This window comes from Melospiza melodia, chromosome 30 (assembly GCF_035770615.1).
Source record: "Melospiza melodia melodia isolate bMelMel2 chromosome 30, bMelMel2.pri, whole genome shotgun sequence".
Classification (NCBI taxonomy): domain Eukaryota; kingdom Metazoa; phylum Chordata; class Aves; order Passeriformes; family Passerellidae; genus Melospiza; species Melospiza melodia.
Window position 1 is genome coordinate 1182583 of NC_086223.1, and position 17932 is coordinate 1200514.

General features: G+C 67.4%; 4 protein-coding genes across 4 annotated transcripts; 3 read left to right on the plus strand and 1 right to left on the minus strand.

Moving 5' to 3' along the window:
- Nucleotides 1-449: 449 nt before the first annotated feature.
- On the plus strand, nt 450-4411 carry HROB (homologous recombination factor with OB-fold). Its single transcript, XM_063179018.1, has 10 exons — nt 450-512; nt 764-814; nt 923-1759; nt 2403-2486; nt 2603-2743; nt 2953-3061; nt 3162-3247; nt 3603-3707; nt 3822-4014; nt 4130-4411. Exons 1-10 carry the CDS (start codon nt 510-512, stop codon nt 4201-4203), a joined length of 1683 nt encoding a protein of 560 aa, XP_063035088.1. The 5' UTR covers nt 450-509; the 3' UTR covers nt 4204-4411.
- Nucleotides 4412-4541: 130 nt separating this feature from the next.
- Nucleotides 4542-7020, plus strand: ASB16 (ankyrin repeat and SOCS box containing 16). Its single transcript, XM_063179024.1, has 5 exons — nt 4542-5061; nt 5334-5601; nt 5986-6478; nt 6558-6671; nt 6749-7020. Exons 1-5 carry the CDS (start codon nt 4761-4763, stop codon nt 6932-6934), a joined length of 1362 nt encoding a protein of 453 aa, XP_063035094.1. The 5' UTR covers nt 4542-4760; the 3' UTR covers nt 6935-7020.
- A 533-nt stretch (nt 7021-7553) lies between these two features.
- On the plus strand, nt 7554-9470 carry TMUB2 (transmembrane and ubiquitin like domain containing 2). The gene is made up of 3 exons (XM_063179041.1): nt 7554-7629; nt 7867-8597; nt 8845-9470. The coding sequence occupies exons 2-3, from the start codon at nt 8134-8136 to the stop codon at nt 9212-9214; spliced, it is 834 nt and encodes a 277-aa protein (XP_063035111.1). The 5' UTR covers nt 7554-7629; nt 7867-8133; the 3' UTR covers nt 9215-9470.
- Nucleotides 9471-9646: 176 nt separating this feature from the next.
- ATXN7L3 (ataxin 7 like 3) lies at nt 9647-16741 on the minus strand. Its single transcript, XM_063179039.1, has 13 exons — nt 16701-16741; nt 15131-15237; nt 14907-15039; nt 14375-14546; nt 13809-13906; nt 13582-13604; nt 13463-13508; nt 13122-13153; nt 12942-13010; nt 12649-12692; nt 12471-12542; nt 11933-12066; nt 9647-11478 (listed from the first exon to the last, which is right to left on the minus strand). The coding sequence occupies exons 2-13, from the start codon at nt 15179-15181 to the stop codon at nt 11327-11329; spliced, it is 1026 nt and encodes a 341-aa protein (XP_063035109.1). The 5' UTR covers nt 15182-15237; nt 16701-16741; the 3' UTR covers nt 9647-11326.
- Nucleotides 16742-17932: the final 1191 nt, after the last annotated feature.

Sequence of the window (17932 nt, forward strand, 5' to 3'; positions counted from 1 at the left end):
CACACACACACACGTGCCACAGGCCAGGCGGGAAACCCTCCGCAGGGCACACGCGTGCTCTGTGAGCAGCTGCACGTCAGCCTGCCACACTCACGGGACACGGGGCACACGCAGACACGCGTGTGCAGGACACTCATGCACACACACACACGCGCCTTTGGCCTTGTCCACGCACGCGTGCGGGTGTAGCAGGCCCGAGTTGGGGGGGGTCACTCAGCCCGTGCCGCGGGGACATGCGGGATGAATCACGCCGGGTCCGGGCCGCGCTGAGTCACCGGCGGCGCCGCGGGGCCCGGCCGGGTGACGCGGGACACACGCGTGTGCACATGTGACACGCGCGGGGAAAGGGGGTGCGTGGCCCTTTTAGGGGCGCGGCCGCTCTTCCTGCCCGCCGCCAGGGGGCGCCCGGTGCCGCAGGGGAAGTTCCGCCCCTTCCCCGGGGACCGCGGGTTCGAGTCCCGGCCCCGCCGCTTCCGCCTCCGGGGCCGGGCCGGGGTCGCGGCGCTGCCATGGTAACGGGGCCGGGGGGGACGGAGCCGGTTTTGGGGTGCCCTGGGGGCTGATCTGGGCTTCCCACGGAGATTCCCCACAAAGGGATCTCTGTGGGCCCCGCGCGGTGACGGGGGGGCCGATCCGGGGTCGCCTCGGGGCCTGTGAGGCCTTTCCGGGGCCCCCGAGCGTCCCACGGCGGAACCTCCGGGACCATCCCGGTCCCCCAGCCTGTGTGTCCCTCCCAGCCCCGTTCTTCTCCTTTATCCCACAGTCCTGCCACTTGCAGAAGCTTTTTGGGACCGACGGGGAGCTGGAGGATGAGGTGAGGGACCCCCAATGGCCTGGGGCCCCCCCCGAGGTGCGCTGAGCCTGCGGGGGGACTCTGGGGAACGCACGGAGCCGTTTGAATTCCCGCTGTTTATTTCCGCAGGATTTCCTCTCTGCTGTGGAAGATGCAGAGAACCAGTTTGTGACCCCCGGGCATTCCTCATCCAGCGTCGTCTTGGTTCCTCCCAGTGAACCCCATCCCAGTAACCCCCATCCCAGTAAAGCCCCCACCCTCCGGCCCCTTGCCGGGCAGGGCGAGCCTCCCGTGGGATTCCAGGGCCCCCCATCTCTGGGGACAGTCCCCCAGGATGAGCTGGACAATGACCTTTTCCTGGCGGCCTGCACGGAGCTGGAGGGTCCCGAGGTGCCCCTGGGCGCTGGCACTGCCCCGGTGCCCCCCGGGCGCTGTGAGAAGCCGCCATGGAAATGCCCGGGGAAGGAGAACGCTCAGGAATGTGGGGTCCCCAAAAAGCTCAGGGTGGGAGAGGAGCCGATCCCTGGCTCCAGGGGGGTGCAGGACAGGCAGAGCCCCCTCCCCAGTCCCAAACTGGTGCTGCGGCCCAGCACGGCCGGTGCCTGCACCCCCAGACCCCCCATTTCCGCGGGAAGCTCCGGAGGCTCCATCCCTGCCCCAGGGGCTCCGTGCCTGAGGCCCATCCAAGCACCCCTAGCAAGGAGCAGCCCCTCAGCACCCTGGACCCCCCCAGCACAGAGCTGCCCCCAGCCCCGGCCGCCCCCCAGACCCCCCTCAGGCTCCCCCAGCTTCCCGAACCCCCCGGTGGCTCCCAACGCTCCCGGCCCCCCCAGCGCCCCCGTGGTCACCAACCACCTGGTGCAGCTGGTGACAGCAGCCAGCAAAGCCCCCCGGGGACCCCCCCGAGCCCCCGGGCGCAGGGAGAGCCGGCGCTTCCCGGGGCCCGCCGGGATCCTGCCCCAGCAGGTGGGGGGCACGGGCTGGGATGGGGTGGGGATGGGGATGGTGTGGGAATGGGGTGAGGATGGGGACAGTGTGGGGACTGGGTAAGGATGGGATGGGAACAGCATGGGGATGGGATGGGATGGGATGGGATGGGATGGGATGGGATGGGATGGGATGGGATGGGGACAGGGACGGCATGGGAACCAGGTGAGGATGAGATGGGGATGGGTGAGGATGGGATGGGGATCTGGAAAGCATGGGAAACGGGGTGAGGATGGGATGGGGACAGGGACAGCATGGGAACCAGGTGAGGATGAGATGGGGATGGGGAAAGCATGGGAATGGGGTGAGGATGGGATGAGGATCTGGAAAGCATGGGAAACGGGGTGAGGATGGGATGGGATGGGGACAGGGACAGCATGGGAACCAGGTGAGGATGGGATGGGGATCTGGAAAGCATGGGAAACGGGGTGAGGATGGGATGGGATGGGGACAGGGACAGCATGGGAACCAGGTGAGGATGGGATGGGATGGGGATGGAGTCAGGAATGCGCTGGGTTGGGAAAGGACAGAAACGGGAGTTGGATGTGGGTTGGGATGGGATGGGATGGGAGAATCTGACGAAGCCAGGCAGATCCCTGGACATCTCTCCGTGCCCCACAAGCACTCGGGGAAGCTGCTGGAGGAGATCCTGGTGTCGGCTCCCCAGACTCCTGCTCACGGGGCTGTGGCAAAGCCGCGGGCTCAGGTAACCCCCCCATCCCAGCCCTGCTCGGGCAGACCCCAGTGGGACTCCCCCAGTGGCATGCTGCTGGCTGAGAGGGAGCCCCTGGGGCTCTGTCACCATGATGTCCCTGACCCCAGGCGCTGTCCAGCTCCCCACTGCCCACCGAGGAGGATTTCGGGAAGGGGCCCTGGCTGGCCATGAAAACGGAGCTGGGGCTGGATGAGAGGGACCCCGGCTGCTTCCTCCGCACCTACAGCGTGGTCATGGTGCTCCGCAAGGTGAGGACGGCCCAAGATTCCTGCTCTTCCCTCGCCCCTCAGAGCTGCTTGTAGGGCTGGGAACCTCTGGGGAGGGGGCTGAGCTGAGCTGGGCACAGACATCCACATCCCACGGGTGGTGAGGGCTGTAGAATCCTGGGATACCCCACACGGGGTGCAACTCCCAGCCCTGGCCAAGGTCACCCCAAAACCCCCGTTGTGCTGTGCAGGCAGCCCTGAAGCAGCTCCCAAAAAACAAAGTCCCCAGCATGGCTGTGATGATCAAAACCCTGACCAAGAGCAGCGCTGGTGCTGCTGCCGTGTTCCGGGACCCCACGGGTGAGTGTGCCCCCATGGCACCTGTGCCCCCGTGGTTCCTGTGCCCGGCGGGGCTCTGCCCATCGCCCCCAGGGCTCAGGGGTGCCATCCTCATTGCCAGGGGAGATGCAGGGCACCGTGCACCGGCTGCTGCTGGAGCAGAGGCAGAGCGAGCTCCGGGCCGGCTCCGTGCTGCTCCTGAGGCAGGTGAGGAGGGCTGGGGGCTCCTTACCCCACCCCAGTGGGGTCTGATGCCAGGGGAATGCAGGGTGGTGATACAGCACATCGCCTGTCCCATTCCCAACCCCATTAAAGCCTGGAATTAGGAATGTAAGTATTAGGATAAGGGGATAAGAGGAACCAGTGCATGTGGTACACCCCTGTTCCCATTCCACAGCACCCTGGCACTACAAATACAAGAAAAGGATCTCCCACAGTTTTGCACCTCAGGATTTTTCTCGACTCTTGCTAAAATTTCACCCTTCATTTCCTAAGATTTCCATAAATGGGGCCCTGTAACTCGGGGGGGTTTATCCAGGAGCTGTCTCTGCCCTCTCTGCAGGTCGGGGTCTTCTCCCCCTCCCACCGCAACCACTACCTCAACGTGACCCCCACCAACCTCCTCAGGATCTTCCCACCTGAGCCCGAGGGCTGCTCCCCCCGGCAGGTGAGGAGGGGGCACTGCTGGGACCCCCAGGGGGGTCTGGCCTATGGGGACCCCCGAGAGAAGGGGGAGGGTTGGATGAATCCCCCAATAATTCATCCCCACTGGGTTTTGCAGGTCCCTGCCCAGGCTGAGCCAGCCCCAGACCCCCCTGCACAGCCCACCCGGGGTGTCCCTGCTCCTGAGGACCGGGGACAGTCGAGGACAAGTGGACACAGTGCAGAGCAGCGTCCTGGGGGCTTCTCCCTGTGCCCACCGAGCTCTGATCCCAGCTGGGAAGAGCCAGCGGGAGCTGATGGATGTGACATGGGTGAGTCAGACCCACGCTGGGAGGGAAGGAAAAGCTCTGTGTCCTGTGGAGAGCAGGTTCCCAACCTGAACAATTCCACCATCGCACAAAACTCACGTCCTGCTGTGCCCTGCAGATGACCTGGATGGGCTCCTGGGAGAGCTGCCCGAGGATTTCTTCTCGGCCCCAGCTCAGGTGGACTGTGGCTGAGCCCAGCAGAGGGTGACAGTACCGAGGAGCAGTGACACACCTGCCACCCACCCACCTGCTCCTCCCTCTGCGTGTCCGTGCTGTTTGTGGTGGAGCTGAGAGCTGGGGAGGCCCGGGGGGGGTGTATCCTCAGCACTGTCCCCAATCCTGGGGCACAGGGGCCCCTCTCGCTCCCAAACCTGCATTAAAGGGCTGTTTTGTTTCTGCATCACCTGTGTCCTCGTGTGTCACCCCTCTGTCCTTTCCCTGGCTGGGAGGAGCCGTTCCCGAGGGTCTCATAGCCCCACGGGACTGGTGAGGGTCCCCAAATCCCTCCCCATGGGACATCCCCGCCTCAGATCCCTCCCCATGGGACATCCCCACCTCGCACCCACCAACAGGTTAAACCGCCCCGCACCCCGTGACTCTGTTTACCACCACGAGTTATTTATAGGCCCCTGGCTCTGGGATTTGATTCCACATCCGTGTGCAGGGCACGGCCCTATTTATAACCCCCTCCCGAGGCTCAGGGCCCCGCTCGCTGTGCCCGGAGCCTCCCGTGCCCCGCGGGGCTCGCCATGGCCCGCGAGTCGTTCGCCTTCAGCCCGTCGGCGCTGCGCTCGCTGCGGCTGCAGCGGGAGCTGCTGGAGCGGGACGATCGGCGCCGGGCGCTGGCCCGGGGATCCACCGAGCGCCGCCTCCTGCCCGCGACCCCCCCGAGCCCCCCCCGGCGGCGCCAGGTCTGCCGCGACCCCGCCGTGCACAACGCGCTCTACGCCGGGGACCTGCGCCGCGTCCAGAGCATCTTCAGGGACGAGGCCGCGGCCAACGCGGTGCTGGAGACGGTCAGCGAGGAGCTGGTGTGGTCACCGGAGCAGGGTACGGGGCCAGGGCTGCTTCCTTTCTTCTCCCTTCTCCTCTCCCTCCCGTTCCCCCTGCAAAACAGGTGGGGGGGCCAGGACAGGGGTGCAGCTCCAGGTGGGCAGGGGGGGGAGCAGGGCCGGCTGCTGCGGTTCCTGGGGGAGCAGGAGTCAGGAGTGGGGTGGGTGCACAGGGCAGCCCCACGGTGCCCCCCTGCTCCCCCCACTCCAGCTGTGGGTCGGTGGGTGCGGGTGAGTGGGCTGCAGCTGCTCCCCGGTGTGACCCCGCAGGGCTGTGGGTGCTGAGCCCCCGCCGGCAGCACACCTCCGCCCTGCGCATCGCCGCCGCCCGCGGCTACGAGGACTGTGCCCGGCACCTGCTGCTGCGGGGCGCGGCCGTGGACGCCGTGGTGGGCGGCAGAGCCCCCCTGCACGACAGCGCGGCCGCCCCCCACCCCAACTGCGCCCGCCTGCTCCTGGCCTTCGGCGCCGACCCCAACGTGCTGAGCGCCGACGGCTCGGCCCCGCTGCACCTCTGCACAGCGCCCCACAGCCTCAGGTATGGGCTCACCTGCGTCCTACAGCCTCAAATACGGGCTCACCTGCGCCCCACAGCCTCAGGTACGGGATCACCTGTGGACCAGGGTGGGGCTCATCTGCCCATGAGAGGCCCCGCCCATGAAATCGTCACTCCTGCCCCACCCACCTAATCTGGGAGCCAGGGGCCTGCGGGGTGTCCTGGGAGGGTCCCTGGGGTGTCCTTGGGGGCGTCCCATGGGTGACAGGTCTCTGGAGGATGTCGCTGGGGGTGTCCCTTGGGAGCCAGGCCTCTCCATTATGCCCTGAGGATGTCCCTAGGGATGTCCCACGGGAACCATGGCACGTCCTGGTTGCGTCCCACGGTTGCCAAAGTGTCCCCTCGCCCTTCTCACCCTATCTCCAGGTGTGCGGAGCTGCTGCTGGCGCACGGGGCGCAGGTGAACCTGGGCACCCGCGACCGGCAGCTGACAGCGCTGCACGTGGCGGCGCGCCAGGGGCTGGTGGCCCACGTGGAGCTGTACCTGCACCACGGCGCCGACCCCTCCGTGCGCACCCACCAGGGCGAGACCCCCCTGAACGCGGCGGCGGCGGCGGCCGAGCGCCCCGAGGACTCGGAGCGCTTCCTGCGCGTGGCCGAGCGGCTGCTGGAGGCCGGCGCCGAGCCCGGGGCCGCGGGGCGCAAGGGCCACACGCCGCTGCACAACGCCTGTGCCAACGGGCACCCCGGCATGGCCCGGCTGCTGCTGCGCCACGGCGCCGATGCCACCGTGCCCAACGGCGCCGGGGACACCCCCATGGACTGCGCCCTGCGCGCCGTGCGCGAGTACCGCCAGCAGCGCCCCGAGGAGACCCTCGCCCTGCTGCTGGACCACGGAGCCCTCCCCGCGCACCCCAAGGTGGGGCAGGGGGTGACGGGGGGCACGGGGAGGTGGCACTGGCGGTGTCACCCCCCTGGTGACACAGCTCTGCTGGCAGATGCTCAGGCTGTGCTGCCAGCACCCGCCGGCGCTGGAGGTGATGCTCAACGCCTACGACCGCGTGCCTCCCGCCGACGGCTGGGTGGAGGCCGTGCCCCCCGAGCTCTGGGAGGTAACGGGGTGTCCTAAGGGGTCCTGGGGTGTCCCCGTGTCCCCAGCCAGCCCACTGAGCCCCTGTCCGCCCCGCAGGAGCACCAGGAGTTCTATGCCTCGGCCGTGCGCATGGCGGGGCAGCCGCGGCGGCTGCAGCACCTGGCACGTGTGGCCATCCGGCGTCACCTGGGCGCCCGCTGCCGCGCCGCCGTGCCCAGGCTGGCACTGCCACCCCCCCTGCGCCGCTACCTCCAGCTGCCCATCGAGGGGCTCATCTCCTGAGGGTGCCCTGTGTGTGCCCACTGGAGTCCCCTCCACGTCCCCTTGCTCCCCGTGCCCTGGTGTCAATAAAGGACGTGGCAGAGGTGGCCCTTGAGGCGTCTTTGTCCCTGTGGGAGCAGGGTGGGCAATGGCGGCTGCTGTGGGGACAGGGGACTGTGGGGACAGGGGACTGTGGGGACAGGGGATGAGTGGGGACAGGGGACTGTGGGGACAGGGGACTGTGGGGACAGGGGATGAGTGGGGACAGGGGACTGTGGGGACAGGGGACTGTGGGGACAGGGGATGAGTGGGGACAGGAGATGAGGGGGGACAGTGGGTCACAGGTGGCAGGGAGGGGACAGACGGGCCCTGGCGGATGTGGGGCCCGTGGAGGCGGTGACAACGCGGCCGGGGGGATCCGGTCCCGCTCAGACCCCATGGCGGGGGGGGTTCAGCCCGGGGGTTCCCACGGTGCTCCCGAGGCCCCGCCCCGCCGCGGCCGTGACTCCGCCCCATCAAACCCCGCCTCCCGCCATAGTCCCGCCCACGTATAGCCACGCCCACTCAGGGCGAGTCAGGTTCGCCCCGCCCCTATTGGCCACGCCCACTGGGCGCGCCCGTGACGTAACCTCGCGCGCCCGCCGCCCTGTCCCGCCCCCTAGCGGCGGCGCGCTGTGACGTGGCGCTTCCGGTGCGGGCGGCGGCGGCGGGAGGCGGTGAGTGGGGGGGGGGGGGGGGCACCGGGACCCCCGGGGATGGCGGGGACACCCCGGGACCGACAGCGACACAGCGGCACCCCCGGGATGGCAGGAGATGGCAGGGACACACCGGCACCCCCGGGATACACGGGGACCGGTAGGGACACACCGGGACCCTCGGGAGCGGGCAGGGACATCCCCGGTTCCTCCCGCCGTGCCCGGGCCCCGCTGACCGCATCGCTCCGCTCCCTGCAGGTCGGGGATGGCCTGACCCTGCCCCGCTGGGCACCGAGGGGCTGCGGGACCCTCCGGGACCCCCGGGAGCCTCCGCCGGGCCCGGTGAGGTGAGCGCAGCGCTGCCGCTTCGGCGTCTCGGGAGCGAGGAGGAAAACCCGCAGCGAGGAGCTCCCGTCCCTGCGGTCTCCGGGCACCGGGAGCAGCAGCCCCGGGCTCTGTTCTGAGCCCGCAGGCGGCACCGGGGCACAGCTCGGTCACACCGGGAACCGCTCGGGGCTGGCGGAGATGGAGCCCCCGGCCGCCCCGCTCATCCCGGGCGTGGGGGACGAGGTGACGCTGGTGGCCGGGCTGGCCGTGCTGGCGCTGGCGCTGGTGCTGGCCTGGCTGTCCACGTACGTGGCCGAGGGCAGCGGGCAGCTCCTGGGCACCGGGGACGCGGCCGTCATCCGCCTCGGGCCCCTCCCGCCCTACGCGGGAGCCGCGGGGGCGGCCGAGGCCCCGGAGCCCCCCGGGAGCGCCGAGAGCGCGGAGGAGAAAGCGGAGGAGGAACGGGGGGCGGCGGCGCGGGCGGACAGCGGGAGCGGCCCCGGTGCCGGTCCCGGCCGGGAGCAGCTGCCGGACACCGAGCCCGGTGCCACCGGGGCGGGGGACGCCTGTCCCGGCCTCATCAAGATCCGCCTCAAGTTCCTCAACGACACCGAGGAGGTGGCGGTGGCGCGGCCCGAGGACACCGTGGGGATTCTCAAGAGGTGAGGCCCGGGTGCGAGCAGCCCCTCCCCGGTGCAAACCGCCCCCTCCCTCCCGTTGTGCCGAAAATACCCCGTGGGCTTCGAAACGGCGCGTTTGAAAGAGGCGGCGGTGGCGCGGTGGCGGTGCCATCGCTGTCCCCTCCCCGTCACGCAGTGCGGGGGTTCCCATCCCGGATTGGGGGTTCCCAGCCCGGGCGGGGGTCCCCGAGCCCCTCTCTGCCGCCTCCAAGCCTCCCTCGTCCCGCAGCAAATACTTCCCGGGCCAGGAGAGCCAGATGAAGCTCATCTACCGCGGGCAGCTGCTGCAGGACCAGGCGCGGACGCTGCGCTCGCTCCGCATCACCGACAACTGTGTCATCCACTGCCACCGCTGCCGGGGCACCGGCGCGGCCGCCCCCGCGCTGCCCGAGCCCGGCCCCGCCGGCCCCGCGGCCCCGGCGCTGCCGCTGGGCGGGGGCACGCTCATGGTGCCCACCGTGATGGTGGTGCTGGCGCTGGGCTGGTATTTCCGCATCAACTACCGGCAGCTCTTCACGGCGCCGGCCACCGTGTCGCTGATCGGTGTCACCGTGCTCGTCACCTTCCTGGCCTTCGGGCTGTACGGACAGGCGGGCTGAGGGGGCAGGGGCCGGGGTGGCACCGCGGTGTCGCCGCTGTCCCTGCTCTGTGGCCGGTGGCAGCTCGGCGTGTGCGTGCCAGCCGTGCTGCCGGACTTTACCCCCCAAAAAGGGGCTGTGCCCCCCTCAAACCCCGCTGCCCCCACCCCAAGCCCAGCTCCGGGGAGCGGGGCAGCACCGGAACGGGCCGTGGCTTCATCCCAAGGACTTTTTGATGCAAATAAAGGGTGTGAAATCACCCCAGTGCTTACCTTCCTGCCCTGGGGCTGCTCTTTCCTACCCACGCACACTTCTGGGGGGCATAAAAACAAACCCGGCCCCACCCGTGGTGAACGGGAGTGGGGAGGGGAGATGGGATGGGGTGGGGTAAAGGAGGTGGATGGGAGGGGTAAAGGCCCTGCTTAATTAAGGAGCTGTAATTAATGCCAGGGATACCAAGTCAAGATGCAGTTTTATTTACAGGGGCAGCCACAACCCACTCACGGGACACACAGACCTCACAAGGGCTCAGTTCCCCTGCGGGGGGGGGGACACGCAGAAACACCGGGGGGGGGGTGAGGACACCGACCTGGGGGGGTCACAGGGCACAACCTGAGCCCCCCAAACCCCACTGCACCCCTTGGACCCCAAACTGCAGCGCCCCTCCTGCAGGGGAAGGGGCGCAGGCTGCCTCCCCCCACAGCCCCAGCTCACCGTGCCCCCCCCCCCAGGCAGTTTGGGGTGGTTCCCCGTGTTTTTGGGTGCCCACAGCGCCGTGCCCGGGCCCCGGGGCACACAAAGGCCAGCTTGGCATGCCCCGGTGGCCAGAGCGGCCCGGCCCCAAAGCTGCAGCAGGAGGGAGCACACGGGGGTCCCCCATGCAGGGGGGGCTGCAGCGTTCTGAGGCGCCCAGGGCTCTGCAGGACCCCCCCAACCCCCCAGCCCAGCCTTTAGCAGCAGTTTGAAAACAAATAGTGAATCCAGAGTCAGAGCACCATAATGTGTGATCCCAGCGAGAGGACGGGCCAGGGCACCGGGCTGGGGGGACAGACAGAGCCCCACGCTGGGGACACACGGCCAGACGGGGGTCAGACAGCCACGGGGGGGACAGCAGAGGGGATGGAGCCAAGCCTGTCCCCAGCACAGCCCCTGGCACGGGCAAAGCTGCAGGGAGGGGATCCCAGGGCAGGGGTGAGCTGGATCCAGCCAGAGGGACCTGTCCCCCCCCGGCCCGCACAGCGGGGCGCTGGTCCCGGCCCCCCAAACACCTGCCAGAGCTGTGGGGGTCCCCAGCGACCCCCCGAGTGCAGCAGCAGGTCCCCAGGCAGGCGTGGAGGGCACGCAGAGCTGCCCTGGGGACACCACGAGTGGGGGGCTCTGCACTGAAGCTGGGCTGGGCTTCCCCCCCAGTTCTGCTCCATTCCCAGCTCCGCTCTGGCAGGTTGGGGTGCCCCCTCCCCAAACGGTTTGGCACAGGGATGGTCCCAGCAGCTCCCCCCGCCCCCAGACCCACCCCTGAACAGCCCCAAACATGAAGGATGCAGCATGCAGCCCCCCTGTGACCCCCTGCGTGGGCACTGCCAGGCCCTCGGGACCCCCAACAGCCAAAGGCAGGCACAGCTGAACAGATCTGGGGTGACGGGGCGCTCCCTTGTCCTCTGAGTGTGACCCCCCTTCCTGAGCCAGCCCGACCGGCGAGTGCCAGCCCAGGGCGGGGGCTCCCCCCAAAACCCCAGGGCAGGGGGCACTCACCACCCCCCAACCCAGGCCCAGAGTGTCCAGGTGCCCCCCACCCCACTGGGGTGTGAGTGAGGAGTGGGTGCTGTGGGGGGCACAGCTGGCTTTGGGGGTGCTGGGAGGGAGGGAACGGGGGGCTGTACCCCCACGTCTGAGGGTGACCCCCAACAGGAGCCCCAGGTACAAAAACTGTCACAGAATAAATAGAGGCACCGGGGCAGGGGGGAGGAAAGGGGGGCACTAACGGGGGCTCCCCAAATCCAGCCCCACTCCAGCGACAGCTGAGTCCTCTGTGCCCCGGTACCCACGCTGTGTCCGGCCCGGGGGGTGCCTGGGGGCTGTCCTGGCCCCTGTCCGTCCCTCTGTCCGTCCTGCCCCTCCCCAGCTCGGCGGGGCTCAGTTGTTGATGTCGTCGTAGATGCTGGGGGTGTGGGGGGCGGGGGGCTTGGGCTTCTTCTTCTTGCTGGAGCCGAGCCCTGGGGCGCCGCTCACCAGCCCCAGGTGCGGCTTCTTCTTCTTGGTCTTGCGGGACTCGGAGTTGTTTGTACCTGGGGAGGGGAGGAAGGGAACAAACGGGGGTGTCAGGGAGGAGATGAGCCCTAAAACGGAGTGGGTGATACCCAGCTCTGGTCAACACCCAAGAAAATGTACCCCAAAATGTTCCTGCCCCTCCCAAGTGGGGGACAAGGTGCTCCAGGCTTTGGAGCCATGGTCTGTTCAACTCCTCTTGTACTGGGGACGTGCCAGAACGGCTGGGTTTGCCACCTCAGAGGGGTCTGTGGCCCAGGATGTGCCGCTCAGAGGGGTCTGAGCCCCAGAGTTTGCCCCTCAGAGGGGTCTGTGCCCCAGAGTTTGCCCCTCAGAGGGGTCTGTGCCCCAGCATGTGCTGCTCAGAGGGGTCTGTGCCCCAGGATTTGCCCCTCAGAGGGGTCTGTGCCCCAGGATTTGCCCCTCAGAGGGGTCTGTGCCCCAGGATGTGCCCCCCAGCCCCTGAACACTCACTGGCTTTGGAAGAGGCCGAGTCGGAGGGGGAGATGTCGGAGGAGCCGTCCCACTGCAGGCGGCTCATCAGGGCCTGGCTCTCGGCCACCTCGAAGCTGTCGTTCTCCACGCTGCCCTCGGCCTCGGGCAGGGACCTGGGCACAGGTGTGACACAGGGCAGGTGGGGACAGAGCCCCCCAATGCCAGGGGGATGCCCAGGGGCAGGGACCTGGGCACAGGTGTGACACAGGGCACGTGGGGACAGAGCCCTCCCAATGCCAAGGGGATGCCCAGGGGCAGGGACCTGGGCACAGGTGTGACACAGGGCAGGTGGGGACAGAGCCCTCCCAATGCCAGGAGGATGGCATTCCCCAGGGGCTCAGCCCTGCCCTCCCCACCCTGCTGGGCTGCAGATCCCAAGCCCAGCCCTGGGCCCCCATGCCCTGCAGGCCCCCCCAGGGCTGTCCCTGTCCCCAGCCCCACCTGAGCACCCCGTGCAGCCCCCAGTCCCTGTTGCACGGTGACCCCAGACCTTGGGGACCCCTGTGCAGCCACTTACGCGGAGGGCCCGAGGAGGTAAACCCGGACTGCCCTGCGCTGCTCATCCGTGTGCTGGGGACACCGCAGGGACCTGGGGGTGAGACACGGCGCTGAGCTGGGCCTTCCCCCCTCCCGTGGGAGCTGGGAATGTTGGGGACCCTGGGGAAGCCCCCCAGAGTGAGCAGGGCCACCCTCACCTGGTGCACATCTTCTTGGTGTGTTCGGAGATGACCCCGCATTGCTGGGGAGGGAAGGGACAGGTGAGTTTGGGGGGACAGGTGAGTGACCCCAGGGCTGTGCTGCACCACCACAGCCTCCCAGCGCTGAGGCCCAGACAAAGCAGCCACCACCCCACAATCAGCACCTGCTGCAGGTCCCCATTCCCAGCCTGGAAACCAGCCCCAGTGGGATGGAGCCCAGCTGGGAGAGACCCCTGGGGTCCCATCCCCTGTGGAGCCCCCCTGCCCCTGCCCCTGTCCCATCCCCTCACCGTGGTGAGCAGCGTCCGCAGCTCCTCGGGGCCCAGCGTCTCGTAGTTGATGCCAGCTGAGTTGCTGTACTGGGGGGCAGAGAGCAGGCTCAGGCCTGGGGGGACCCTCCTGGGGGGCAATTCAGCCCCTGGGGAGGCAGAGCAGGGACTGGCAGCCATCTCCCCCCACCCCAGGCTCACCTTGAAGGGGTCGGGGTTCCCGCCAATCTCACCTGGGAGAGAGGAAAGGTGAGGGGGGGGTCCTGCCCCCAGCCTGGGACCCCCAGGGTCCCCTCCCACAGCCAGGGAGAGCTCCACCCCCCCCACAAGCCCCACCCACAGCAGCTGCCCCACCCACCCCCAAATACCCCACTCCTACACGTGCCCAGCCCATGCAAGCCCCGCCCCAAAGGTGTGAGCCCCTCCCCATTTTAGCCCCGCCCCAAAGGTGTGAGCCCCGCCCCATAGGTTTGAGCCCCTCCTCATTTTAGCCCCGCCCCAAATCGGTGAGCTCCGCCCCATTTTAAGCCCCGCCCTCTCACCATTTTTGTGTTTCAGGGACTTGGACCTGCGGGGCGAGTTGGGGTTCTGCAACGAGAGGGGGGTGTTGGGGGTGTCCTGTGTCCTCCCCGCGCCCCCCACCCTTCCCTGCACCCCTCACCTTATCCGACTTCCTCTTCTTTGCTATGGGGAGAGAGAGAAAGGAAAGGTTTGACCTTTTCCAGGGCCTGCATCCCCAAGCCCAGAGCCACTGCTGCCTCCCCGGGGCTGGGACCACCACCCACGGCTGCTCTCTCCCGACACACCCGCCCAGGACCGGGGTTCAGGGGATATGGGACAGGCAGGACGTGTCCCCCACCCCTCAGGGCACCAGAGACCCCTCCCCACCTTTCTTCTCAGAGCCATAGGACCAGTCATTGTCATTGATGTCATCGTTGTCCTCCTGGTCACTCTCGGACTTGTTCAGGTTGTTGCTGCTCGCGATCCTGGAGCGGGGAGGGGAGGGAGATCGTGGCTGGGGTCTGCCCCACGTCATCCACGGAACCTCAGCATCCATCCCATGTCCCCTGGTACCCTCCCATCCTCCCCTGCAGCCAGGGATCCAGACAGGAGTCCCCAGCTGCCACCCACCGAGGCAGGGACACAGGACTCAGGGGGACACAGGACCCAGGGGGGACACACAGGACCCAGGGGTTCCCAGCTCCTTTTCCCAGGAGGGATAAACTGGCAGGGAGGAACAAGAGGAGCTCCAGGGCCAGGGAGGAACAAGACAAGAAGAGCTCCATGGTGAACCAAACTGGACACCCTCAGGATGGAATGCGAAGACCAGGGCGACCCAGACTCGGCCAAATTCCCATGCCAGGCTCCCCAGAGCTGGAACCCACAGCACCCCCAGGGTGAGCCCCCCCCGGGCAGGCGCCGGTGCCTCGGTTTCCCCGGAGCTGCAGCCCCACCTGCGGTTGGCGATGCGGCTGCTGTTGCGGCCCATGCCCAGGCACTTCTCCAGGTGCGGGGCGAAGCGCGAGGCGGCGATGCTGCGGCTGCAGTTGGGGCACACGCACTCCTTGTTCTTCCACTGGTTGTACACCTGCCCGAAGATGTCCACGCCCGGCTGGTCCACGATCTCTGCGGGGGGACACGCTCAGGCCCTGCCCTGACACCCCACATCTGCTCTGGGGGGGTCCCTGGGGCTGCCAGACCCTCCCCACAGCCTCAGCGGGGCTGAAAGCAGGGGGTCTCTGCCACCTCCCACCCACAGCCCAGCTGTGCCCCCCAGCGCCCCAGCACCACATTTTGGGGTTCAGTGCCCCCCCATTTACCCCTCTGGTCGCTGTTGGGGGGACATTTGTGTGTTTAATGCCGATCAGCGGCCCTCAAACCCAAATCCCTGTGTGTGGGGAGCACCAATCCCCTCAGAGAGCAGGGGCCTGGCTGTGTCCCTGTCACCAGTGTCACCCTGAGCCCTGGGGAACTCGGGGGGCTCACCAAAGTCCTTCATGCTGTCGGGGTCCGTGTCATCCAGGAAGAAGTAGCCGCACTTGACAGCCCGGTGCACCTCGAAGCACAGCCCCAGGCAGGCATCCTCCACCAGCTCCGTGTAGATCTCGTGTGCGATGGCCTGGGGGCCCAGGGGGGGCTGTTAGGGATGGGGGGGGGGGACACACGGACACCCCAGGGGACAGGCAGACCCCCCAGACAGGACAGCTCACCTCCAGTTTGCTGTTATCCAGGCCAGACAAAGACATATCCTCCATTTTCATTTGCAGCTGCTTGCGGAGAAGTCACGCCGAACGCTCATAGCACGGGACACGGGGGGCTGGGGGCACGGGGGGGGGTCTCACTGGCACCTCCACCCTCACCTGCAGACCCCTCCCCATCCCTTCCCAGCCAGAACCCCACTGCACAGCCTGGGATGTCCCCAGTCCTGGGGTTAAACCCTCCAGGAGTGAAGTAGGGGGATCTTGGGGGTCTCCCAGCTGGGCAGGACCCTCCCCAGCCTGGCATGGAACCCCCCCAGGTTAGTGGGGGACACTGGCTGACATGGGTGGGATGTCCCCCACTGTCCCCCCACCCCTCAGGCCAGCCTGGACGTGCCTGGCCTTCAGAGAGGTGTCAAACCCCCCAGGAGCCCCACCTCACCCCCCATTGTCTCAGGGCTGCAGGTGAGCGAGCACAGGGGACTCGGGGTGTCCCCAAACTGTCCCCGACCAGTGGGTTTTGCTGCATCACCCTCCCTTGCAGCAGATGGAGGGGGCACAGGGCAGGGAGGGGAGCACTGTGTGCCCCCCCAAAATGGGGCCTGGCCTCTCTCCCCAACAATGGGAGTCTAAAGACCCCAAAGTCATGGTCAGACACCCCCGGCACCCATCGGGGCTGAGCAGTGGAACCCCTGATTGTCACTGGGGGAGCTGGGGGGACTCTGCCCAGCCACTGGGGTGGGGGGCACTCAAGAGGGGTCTCCACACCCCCCTACACACCCCAATCCCGTTGATCCACGGATTTCTTCCTTCCACAACAGAAAGAGGAAACGGGCTGGAATGGGCTCAGTCCCCAGTGCACCCCCCAAGCTGAGGCAGAAAAGGGATGGGGAGAAGGGGGGGCTCAGGGGGTCTCCCATAGGGCTGGGGGGGCCAGGGAGGGTCCCAGGGGCTCTCAGGATCAGGGTGGGGGGTAGGGAATGAGGGGTCTCAGGGCCTGGGGGTCCAGGGCTGCTGCTGGGAGCTCTCAGGAGAGGAGGGTGGGGGGCACAGACAGGAAAGGTGAGTTAGGGGCGGCTCGGGGGGTCTCTCACCGGTCTGGGGGAGACAAGGGAGGGCCCCAGAGCTCTCGGGAGTGGATGGAAAAACAGGAAAATGAGGGAGGAAGGGAGATCTGAGGGCCGGGGGGGTCTCACATAGGGCTGGGGGGCCAGTGAGGGTTGTGGGGACTCTCAGGAATCGGGGGGGGCAGGAAAGGGAGGAGAAGGGGATCTCAGGGGTTCCCCACAGGCCTGGGGGGGCGGAGAGGGCCTTGGGGGCCCTCAGGTAGAGAGCGAGGGAGGGGGAACGGGAAGGGGAGGCTCAGGATCCCGGGAAGGTCTCGGGGCCTCCGGGACGGGGGCTGGGAGGGCACCGGCGGGGCGGCCCCGGGGCTGATCCCGGGCGGCTCGCGGGGTCCCGGGGCGCCCCGGGGCGGGGTCAGCAGGCCGCTCTCCGGCGCGGCGGGGCCCCACGGGCGGGCAGGCAGGGCGCCGAGGGCGGGAGCTCCGGGCCGGGAGGGACGGCTCGGGCGGTCACTCACCGGCGCGGAGGGTCCGCCGGGGCCGGGGCGGGGCCGGCTCAGCGGCCCCCGCCGCTCCGGCGCGGGGCCCGGCGGCGACTCGCCATGGTCGGGGCCGGTGCGGGGCCGGTGCGGGGCCGTGCCGAGCGGACGGAGCGGCCGGGCCGGGCCTGGCGGTGCCTCCGCCCGGCGGCGGCGGCGGCGGCCCAGGGGGGTGAGGGGGGTGAGGGAGGGGCGGGGCGGCGCGCCCGGCGCGCGCACGGTCCGGCCCCGCCCCGCCGCCGCCGGCCAATGGGGAGGCGCCGTCAGGGGCCGCGGCCAATGGGAGGGGCCGGAGCCGCCGCCGCCGCGCGGGGCCTCGTCAGAGTCACGGGGGAGGGGCGGGGCGGGGCGATGGGGGCGGAGCCAGAATGGGCGGTGCTGTTGTGGGCGGGGCTTGGAGGGGCGGGGCCTGGAGCTCCTCCCGCACCCCCCGAATCCCCCCGGACCCCCCGAATCCCCCCGGAACCCCCAGATACACCGAGCCTCACCCCTACATCCCCCACTGCGAGCTCCCAGTGACATTCCAGCTCCACGGATGCCTCCAGATCCCACCCTGCAAACCCCCAGCGCCACAGAACCCCCAAAAATGAGCCCTCCCACAACGGACCCCCAAAGGAGATCCCATAGGAAGGAGGAAAAACACTCCTCAGGCTTGTCCGGTTTTTTTTTTTTTCCTAAAGTTTTATTTTTTTATAGTAATGACATGAGAACAGAAACATTATTTTTCACTTTATTATACAAAAAAAAAAAAGAAAAAAAAAGAGAAAAAAAAAAGGAAAAACAAAAAACCCCAAAAAACTCAAAAAATAAACAAAACAAAACAAAAAGAACCAAAACCCCAAGCAAACCGGGAAACCGGGTACGCGACCCCTGCGTCCCGCTCAGCCGTACAAATTCCAAGTCGGGATTATTATTATTTTTCTTTTTTTTTTTCCTTTTTTTTTTGTCTTTTTTTTAAACCTACAAAAACACTCTTTAAATATTAGAAAAAAAAGATGATTTTTTTTTATCTTTTTTTTTTTTTTTGGTGTTTTTTTGCCTTTTTTTTTTTAACGTAATTCACAAGAACTTCCATCTAAAGGATCCCGGGATTTTGTGGTAGTGCCAAAATGCACTCAGGAATTCTCTTGCAGCGCAAACGTCTTTCCCCCCCCCTCCCAAATTGTCGGCGCTGTAAGAATTTTTCTTTTTTATTATTTCATTTTTTTTAC